A 10000-nucleotide genomic window follows, 5' to 3' on the forward strand; every position below is an offset into this window, starting at 1 on the left:
ATGCTCTGATAGGTAGGTTCGTTCTCAGTTATCCCTGTGTTCATGGTTTTCGTGTGCTTCCATAGGTTTGGTCCGTGTTTTTGAGTACTCTTGTCCATGATTTTCGTTTGCTTCTAGAGGTTTGGTCCGATTTTCAGTACTCTTGTCCATGACTTTCGTTTGCTTCGATTCGTTCACTCTATTACTCTTGTCTGTGGTTTTCGTTTGCTTCGATTCGTTCACTCTATTACTCTTGTCTTTGGTTTTCGTTTGCTTCGATTCGTTCACTCCATTACTCTTGTCTGTGGTTTTCGTTTGCTTCGATTCGTTCAGTCCATTACCCTTGTTTGCGGTTTTCGTTTGCTTCGATTCGTTCAGTCCATTACTCTTGTATGTGATTTTCGTTTGCTTCGAGTCGTTCAGTCCATTACCCTTGTCTATGATTTTCGTTTGCTTCGAGTCGTTCAGTCCAATACTTACCTTTGTCTATGATTTTCGCTCTAGCCCAGTCGCCCTGCGCTCTGGAAATCACATTCCAACTCTATCACCGATAGTGCTCACACCTTGGAAACCACATTTCACCCGGGGAACCTTAGGGTGGATTTTGAGCCTTTCGGGATTGCGAAACCATCATTTAACACTCTAAACTTAATTTCCGCAATCCCAGACGCACTTTCCATATGGTCTCCAAAAATGCGTGTGAGCTGACCTGGTCCCTTATAATAGGCAATGAACACGATTTTGGAAAAATATTTTTATCAAATTTTTTTGACTCACCGGGTAAAATCGAATTTACTTGGGAAAAATGTTCTAGCAGGGGCCCTCCCATACAAAAATTTTTTCTTCTCAAAAATGATTTTCGTTTCACTTTTCATACTCAGGGGAGTCTAAAATTGATGTTTTGAGTCACCGAGAAAAAAAAATTTTTTTGACCCGAGCTTGTGTCGGCGACCCAAAATCGACGCACTTGGGAAATATGTTCTAGCAGGGGCCCTCCCATACAAAAATTTTTTCTTCTCAAAAATGATTTTCGTTTCACTTTTCATACTCAGGGGAGTCTAAAATTGATGTTTTGAGTCACCGAGAAAAAAAAATTTTTTTGACCCGAGCTTGTGTCGGCGACCCAAAAATCGACGCACTTGGGAAAAATGTTCTAGCAGGGGCCCTCCCATACAAAAATTTTTTCTTCTCAAAAATGATTTTCGTTTCACTTTTCATACTCAGGGGAGTCTAAAATTGATGTTTTGAGTCACCGAGAAAAAAAAATTTTTTTGACCCGAGCTTGTGTCGGCGACCCAAAATCGACGCACTTGGGAAAAATGTTCTAGCAGGGGCCCTCCCATACAAAATTTTTTTCTTCTCAAAAATGATTTTCGTTTCACTTTTCATACTCAGGGGAGTCTAAAATTGATGTTTTGAGTCACCGTGAAAAAAAAAATTTTTTGACCCGAGCTTGTGTCGGCGACCCAAAATCGACGCACTTGGGAAATATGTTCTAGCAGGGGCCCTCCCATACAAAAATTTTTTCTTCTCAAAAATGATTTTCGTTTCACTTTTCATACTCAGGGGAGTCTAAAATTGATGTTTTGAGTCACGGTGAAAAAAAAAATTTTTTGACCCGAGCTTGTGTCGGTGACCCAAAATCGACGCACTTGGGAAAAATGTTCTAGCAGGGGCCCTCCCATACAAAAATTTTTTTTTGACTCACCGGGTAAAATGGTCGCACTTGGTAAAAATGTTCTAGCAGGGGCCCTCCCATACAAAAATTTTTTCTTCTCAAAAATGATTTTCGTTTCACTTTTCATACTCAGGGGAGTCTAATATTGAAGTTTTGAGTCACCGTGAAAAAAATTTTTTTTGACTCACTGGGTAAAATGGTCGCACTTGGGAAAAATGTTCTAGCAGGGGCCCTCCCATACAAAAAATTTTTATTTCTCAAATCGATCCGTGGTTTCACTTTTCATACTCTAGGGCCCATTTGCTTCAACTTTGGAAAAAATTTTCGATGATGAAAAATTTTCGCCTTCGACGTCCATCGACCACTCGACCCGAACTTGGTACTTTTGTATGGAGGTACCCGAGTGGTGACTTTTTCATACAAAAATTTTTATTTCTCATATCGATCCGTGGTTTCACTTTTCATACTCTAGGGCCCAATTGCTTCAACTTTGGAAAAAATTTTCGATGATGAAAAATTTTCACCTTCGACGTCCATCGACCACTCGACCCGAACTTGGTACTTTTGTATGGAGGTACCCGAGTGGTGACTTTTTCATACAAAAATTTTTTTGCGAATACGTGTTCGTTCGCGATCATTTAGGCCATGAACCGCAAGTCCGCTGCGATAGAAATAGTGCATTGTAGTTACTCGACGAGAAAAAAAATCGGGACTTAGAAAAATTTTTGAAAGTCAAATCGTATTGACTTCCAACAACACCTGATAATAAACACACATTGCCTGTTGCACCACAGTTCGCATTTGACTTAACAAATCGCCTGTTGGTACGCACATCACCATCGACTTTACCAATCGCGTTTCGCACCGCTAATCCCACTTGGCGTGGAGCCACGCACATAATGTTGCGAGGAGAGTATTAATCGGGACTTAGCGTTTTAAGCTCGCGAACACTCCACTATGGGAGTGCACGCAAGCACCAACTGTACACACACAACACAACAATCACTCTCGCGAACACTCCATTCCCAAAGTGAACGCGAGCACCAGCAAGCATGGGTCGCCTGAGAGGATCGATGCGAACGCATCTCTACAACTCGCAGCTCCCAGCCTGTAGTCCCGTCGTTTGCGGGCGGTCGAAGGTGTCGAAACTAGTTGTATCCACGGTCGACGGAAACACAGCCACCAGGGTTCCCTGTGGTAAGGTACTTCCACGTGCAGCGTGCTCCCGCCCGTTGCGGCTCAGTCTAGTGCTATAGCGGGGATGAGACGTCAGTGTGCGCGGGGCAGCACCGACGGATCTCGGAGGGTTGTTAAGCCCGCTAGCTTCCGATCACCTAATGGGTTTGAGAAGCGCTATCAGCTCGGATTGGATACGACCTTAGAGGCGTTCAGGCATAATCCAGCGGACGTAGCGTCATACCAAAGTCCGGTCGAACTAGTATTGAGCCAGTGGTCCGTACCTGTGGTTCCTCTCGTACTGCACAGGAATTCCGTTAAGATAGCGGCAAACAGCACACACCAGTAGGGTAAAACTAACCTGTCTCACGACGGTCTAAACCCAGCTCACGTTCCCTTGAAAGGGTGAACAATCCTACGCTTGGTGAATTTTGCTTCACAATGATAGGAAGAGCCGACATCGAAGGATCAAAAAGCCACGTCGCTATGAACGCTTGGCGGCCACAAGCCAGTTATCCCTGTGGTAGTCGCGATCGAGAGCTCGACCTGAGTGGACGTGAAATCCGCGCTCCTCGGTTTTTCAAAGCAAAAGTGCCGCAATTTGCGCTTGATCGGTGCGAAAGTTTGTAGTAAAGTTGGAGGTACCCTCTGGAACCCCCCCTGCGAATTTGGTGGCCCCACGCCCCCCCTTGCGTGTGTTATTGAACGAAACGGTTTTTGTGATATATTGTGCGAAAGAGTGAAGTTATCGAAAAAGTGATAGTGACACTTTGTGGGCCTCACCAGGCCACACCTTTTGGTGAAGAAATATTGGCCGAATTGATGGAGTTCGCGGAACGGCAGGTGTTTTTTGTGGTGAAATTTCACACCTGTATAACTCCGAACATTGCGGATCGATTCGGCTGGAAGGTGTCTTAAAAGTTGCGCTCTACAGTAAAGAACAAGTGTTGAAAATTTCGTGGAAATCGGACAAAAACTCAGGGAGTTATTAGCGAACAAAGAAAACCACGTGCTCGTCGAAAATGGCGGCGTGTGTGTGAAAAAGAGCGAGGAAAAAAACTTCCGGACGAATCACCCCCCTGCTGGAGCGCTAGCGCTCCCGGAGGGGCACTCCCGGACGAAATTTCACCGCTCTTTGTGTGTGTGTGAAATTTGTGTGTGTGAGATTTTCGGCCCAATACCATCGAGTGGGGTGTCAAACGACGCGTCTCGGAAAGAGGAGTGGGGGAAACGCGGTTTCCCCCCCCTAGCACCACCCACCCGCCACCCAGCCCCGGAAAACCCCCGCGAAAAGTGGTTTTCCGCGATTTTCCCGGCCAAGGAGCGGAGGTAGAGCTCCCGGGTGTTTGGAAGAAAGTTGCGGGGTGAATTTTCACATCGAAAACAATCGCCGGAAAAGTGATTTTCGCAACATCCAGAGAGATACGGGCGGAAAAGCGTTTTTCCGAAGAAGAAAATTTTCGCCCTGATACCGTCGTGCGGGGTATCAAACGACGAGTTTTCAAGAGGGGAGTCGGGAAAACCCCACCCCACCACCATACCACCCACCCCCACCCCCCTAGAGCGGAAAAACCACCCAGGAAGCGGTTTTTGGCGATTTTCCCGGCCAAGGAGCGGAGGTAGAGCTCCCGGGTGTTTGGAAGAAAGTTGCGGGGTGAATTATCGCTTCCAAAACCACCGCCGGAAAAGCGATTTTCACAACATCCGGGGAGATACGGCCGGAAAAGTGTTTTTCCGAAGAGGAAAATTTTCGCCCTGATACCGTCGTGTGGGGTATCAAACGACGAGTTTTGAAGAGGAGAGTCGGGAAAACCCCACCCCACCACCATACCACCCACCCCCACCACCCTAGGGCGGAAAAACCATCCGAAGTGGTTTTTCGCGATTTTCCGCGGAAAATCTTATCGCCACCCCAGCAAGTGGGGTATCAAAAGAAGCGGCTCGACGGGACGAGTGCAACGCGCACCCCTGCGCTCTCCCACCATCTTCGCTCACCTCGCCAGGACGGAAAAACCTCTCCGGTAAGTCGTTTTTTTTTTTTTTTTCCGTTTTTATACCCTTTTCTTGGCGTAAGTGGCCCGGCTTATCAGCTCAACATGTCGGGGCTGGGCGAGGCGGCCCAACCCCCATCGCAGAGGGTTCTGCGTTCGCGGACACGGTCTGTTTCAGTACCGCGAACAACGGATCTAGCCGTTTTGGTGCAGCGACTCGATGTGTTACGGGACCCCCTGCCGTCCCCTGTACAGGTCGAGATGGCAAGCACATCGAGCGATGAGGACGAGGACGACCTGGAATGCACGGTCGTGGCAGCCTCAGAGAGGAAGGAGCAGCTGGAGGAGACAGCCTCATCATTGCCGGCGCGCGCGACGCAGGTGGAAGTTGCGAGCCAGCTACAGTTAGCTGCGTTGCTCGAGCAGCTAAAGAACCGCGACGAGCAGGTTGCGGCCATGCAGGCCAACATGAGCAGAATGACAGCGCAGCTGTCGGAGCTCATTGCTGAGCTCTCCAGCACACGCAAGGAGCTGGAGATGTATCGGCAAGGTACACGGGCGGTGGTCACCTTGCACGAGCAGCATGCACCGCGAACTGCTTCCCCAGTTCCCGCGCCATTGCCAGCCAAGGGCAGGCGTAGCCGTGGTGGTTGGCGGGTGCAGCAGAAGAAGGCACGGCAGCAGCAGCAACAGCAGCAGCAGCAGCCAGCGAAGCAGCAGCCAGCGAAGCAGCAGCCAGCAAAACAGCAACAGCAGCAGCAGCAGCAGCGACAACAGCAGCAGCTGCAGCAGCAGCGGCCAGTTCAACGGCAGCAGCAGCAACTGCAGCAGCATGTAGGAGACTTTTATAGACCCCCACAGGTGCGGCAATTCCACCAACAGCACCGGTCCCAACAGCAATGGCAGCAACCGCAGCAGCAGCAGCAGCAACAGCAGCAGCAGCAGCAGCGACAACAGCAGCAGCCTATGCAGCCGGTTCCGCCGAACGAGAAGTGGACCACGGTGTTGAAGCGGGGCATCACCCGTCCACAGCAGCCGAAACAGCAGCAGCAGCCTATGCAGCCGGTTCCGCCGAACGAGAAGTGGACCACGGTGTTGAAGCGGGGCATCACCCGTCCACAGCAGCCGAAACAGCAGCAGCAGCAATTCGAACAGCAGCGCAGCGCACAGCAGCAGCCAACGAACCAGGTTCACCGCAAGAAGCCACGGCCGGACATTATTCGTGTCACTGCGGTGAAGGGAGCTACGTACCTGGAAATGTACGCGAGCATTCGGCAGCAAACTGAAGTGGACAAAGATGTGGCCCGTGCAAGACGGGTGGATGATCACACCTTGTCCCTGTATCTGCGGCCAGGAGTAGATGGGTCTGCAGTTAAGGCGGCCATCGAAAAGTGCCTGGTCGACAAGGCTCAGGTGCGATTGGTGTGCGACATGAGCCAGCTGCTCATCACCGACATCGACATGCTGGCGAAACCGGCCGAAACAGCAACCGCGATCTCCGTTGCTGTTGGCACCACCGTCGGAGAGGATGCAGTGGACCAATGGCGTCGACTCGAGGGCACTCAACGGGCCCGAGTCAAGGTTCCGCGTCTTGCCGCCCAGCGCATGGAGGGCAACACGGTGACCATCGGGAATACGCGCTGTCACATCCGCCATTTGGAGGTCCAGAGCGGCAAGGAGAAGCGCTGCTATCGTTGCCTGGAACGCGGACACATTGCAGCAAACTGCAAAGGCGTCGATCGGCAGGCAGTGTGCCTGAAGTGCGGTGTTGCGGGCCATCAGGCCAGGCAATGCGACGCCATGCCAAAGTGCATCGTTTGCGGAGGTACCCATGTCATCGGGGCCGTGCAGTGCAACGGTGTATCCCATGGCTAGTTTAGCAGCATCAACATCAACATCAGCGGTTCCGGGTAGGTTGCAGGTTCTGCAACTTAACGTTTCCCGGAGCAGAACGGCGCAGGACCTCATGCTGCAGTTCGCGCGTGAGGAGGGAGTGGATGTGGTCGTCGCGTCCGAGATCTTCAAGAGCCCAACCAGCGACGGTCGCTGGGCCGTGGATTCGTCCGGAAAGGCAGCCATCATCGTCACGGGCATGCGTCCCATTCAGCGTATCTGGGGCAGTTCCGTGCCCGGAATGGTTGCTGCAGATGTCGGGGGGATAACGTTCGTTAGCTGCTACGCATCCCCGAGCCTTTCCACCGATGACTTCGCAGCGTTCCTGGATGCGGTGTACGTCGAGGCCAGTTCTCACACACACGTCGTGGTTGCGGGGGACTTTAACGCCTGGCATCTGGACTGGGGGAGCGCTCGCACCAAGGACAAGGGGGTGGAGCTGCTGGCAACTACCAGTCTCCTGGACCTTGCGGTGCTGAATCGTGGCCAGCGACCAACCTTCGTGGGGAATGGAGTAGCTAGCGAGAGCGTGGTCGACGTATCCTTCGCGAGCTCAACGATTGCTCTCCACAGCGAGTGGCGGGTGATGGACCAGGCGTCAGCTAGCGACCATCGCTACATTCGCTACACCGTCGGCGCAACCACCAGCGATGGCACCAGGCGGGGTCAGGCCGATCCATCTCGTCGTGCGACGGCTGCAAGACGTTCGGGCATCATGTGGAAAACGTGCCAGTTCCAGCCAGAGGCGTTCAAGATTGCGTTGGAGGCAGCCCGCTTCTCGGAAGCCACTCCAACGCCGGAGAATCTTGTGGCAGGACTGACGCGGGCGTGCGACGAGATCATGGTGCGGGTTAAGGCCCCATCATACCGTATTCGTCCGCACCTGTACTGGTGGTCTGCGGAGATCGAGCAGCTTCGTGACGTCCTCCAAGCCGCTAGCGAGTACGCCCTTTCCCGAACGGATCCGGTCGAGAGAGCCGCAGCGGCCGCACAACATCTGGAGGCGAAGAAGGAGCTGACTCGCGCCATCCGTCGAAGCAAGCTGCAGGTGATGGAGGAGCTGATCTCGCTCGCCAGCGACCACGTGTTCGGCGACCTTTATAAGATCCTTCAGGCACGACTGCGGGGAAGTCGTGCTCCACCTGAGACGGATCCAGCGGTCCTCCATCGTATAGTGGAGGATTTGTTCCCGCAACATCCGCCGTTCGAGTGGCCTGCGGACGTCAGCAATGCCACCGTCCTCCAACAGCCGGTACGTCGCGTCACCCACGAGGAGCTGCTGGCAATCGCGGACAAGCTGCAGACCAGGAAGGCACCGGGACTAGACGGTATCCCGAATGCCGTGCTGCGAACCGCCATCAAGGAACATCCGGAAGTGTTCCGCAAGGTCTACCAGGACTGTCTGGACCGGGGACATTTCCCAGATGCGTGGAAGCAGCAACGCCTCGTCCTGCTGCCCAAACCGGGGAAACCACCAGGCGAATCCTCGTCTGTTCGGCCGCTGGGCATGATCAACGGACCAGGCAAGGTGTGCGAGAAGTTGGTGCTGGATCGTGTCAACGACCACCTGGAGGATCCGGCTACTCCACAGCTCTCCCCTGCCCAATACGGGTTCCGACGCGGGAGATCCACCGTGATGGCGGTGCAACGCGTAGTGCAAGCAGGTGCCAAGGCGATGCAATTTCACCGGACCAACGGCCGCGACAATCGGTGCCTCATGGTGGTGTCCCTCGACGTAAGGAACGCGTTCAACACCGCCAGTTGGTCCTCGACGGCAGCAGCGCTTCAGCAGAAGGGAGTTCCGGCGGAGCTGCAGCGGATACTCGCCAGTTGGTTTGAAGGCAGACAGCTCGTCTACGACACCGACGATGGCCCAGTCACGCGGAGCCTCTCTGCTGGCGTTCCACAGGGGTCCATCTTGGGCCCCACACTGTGGAACGTCATGTATGACGGCGTGCTGGGTCTTGAACTGCCCGAGGGAGTGGAGGTCGTGGGTTACGCCGACGACCTGGCATTGCTGGTACCCGGAACCACCCCTCAGCAGGCCTCCCAACTGGCCACTGCGGCGATTCAAACCATCGGCGAGTGGATGACGACGCATCGGTTGGAGTTAGCACCCGCCAAAACTGAGGTCGTCATGATCTCCACCATGAGGACGGACCCCGAAGGATACAGCATTGACGTCTTGGGCACGCAGCTGAGGTCTGCGAAGACGATCAAGTACCTCGGGGTCATATTGGACGAACATCTTTCCTGGCGACAACACGTCGAGTACGCCTGTGCAAAGGCACTCCGTGTGGCCAAGGCGGTCTCGCTGATGATGCGCAATCACAGCGGACCAAAATGCGCCAAGCGTCGTCTCCTCGTGGCAGTGGTGGACTCAGTGCTGCGATATGGTGCCCCCATCTGGCACGCGGCAATTGAACGGCGAGCCAATCGCCGCCTGCTGGTGCGGACACAGGCGGAAAGTCTGCGGAAAGCGGCGTTTGCGTTCAGATCGGTGCGGTATGAAACCGCAGCCGTCCTGGCCGGCGTTATACCGATCTGTTTGCTCGTGCAGGAGGACGCCCGCTGCTACCATCGGCAACGCGATTCCGCAGAGCAGCAGGACAACGGAGAAGCTCCATCAGCGATCGAGATCCGGCATCAGGAGCGGGAGACTACGCTACGGATGTGGCAGGAGCAATGGGACGCTGATGCAGAAGCGCCAAACGCGTCGCGCTATATCCGCTGGGCGCACCGCGTCATCCCCAACATCCGGTCATGGCATTCGCGGAACCATGGAGAGGTGAATTTTGCGTTGGCGCAGGTCCTGTCCGGTCATGGATTCTTCCGTGACTACCTGTGCCACCAGAAGTTTACTTCGTCCCCGGAATGTCCCCGTTGCTCCGAAGAGGTGGACACGGCAGAGCATGCTGTGTTTCGTTGCCCGGCGTTTGCTGCCTACCGCCAACGGCTCCTGAGTGGAGGTGACTTTGCGGACCTCAGCCCGGACAACCTGGTCGGGTACCTCCTACGGGACCAGGCTTCCTGGAGCACCCTCACGGAGCTGGCCACACACGTGACGTCGGTGCTTCAACGGCAGTGGAACGAGGAGCGTGCCAACCTGGCGGCCGCCAATGCTGCCAGCAGTCAGCCGGAGGATCCGGCAATTCGTCAGGCCGTGCTGACTGCTCGAAACCAGCGGCGGAACGAAGCGCGACAACGTGCCCGCGCCCTTGCCCGAGAGGAGCGACTACGCGCTGCCCCTCCCGCATCACCACCGACGTTGGTGATCCTGGCC

General features: G+C 54.0%; 1 protein-coding gene across 1 annotated transcript in view; it reads left to right on the forward strand.

Moving 5' to 3' along the window:
- The window catches only part of LOC128308611 (antigen LPMC-61-like), a 42364-nt gene extending 36899 nt beyond the window's left edge, over positions 1–5465 (forward strand). Inside the window, exons 3-4 of the mRNA XM_053045508.1 lie at positions 5080–5369; positions 5450–5465. Of these exons, the coding sequence (XP_052901468.1) occupies positions 5080–5369; positions 5450–5465 (306 nt within the window). The remainder of the gene's footprint in view (positions 1–5079; positions 5370–5449) is intronic.
- The last annotated feature ends 4535 nt before the right edge of the window (positions 5466–10000 follow it).

This window comes from Anopheles moucheti, assembly GCF_943734755.1.
Source record: "Anopheles moucheti chromosome X unlocalized genomic scaffold, idAnoMoucSN_F20_07 X_unloc_5, whole genome shotgun sequence".
NCBI lineage: Eukaryota > Metazoa > Arthropoda > Insecta > Diptera > Culicidae > Anopheles > Anopheles moucheti.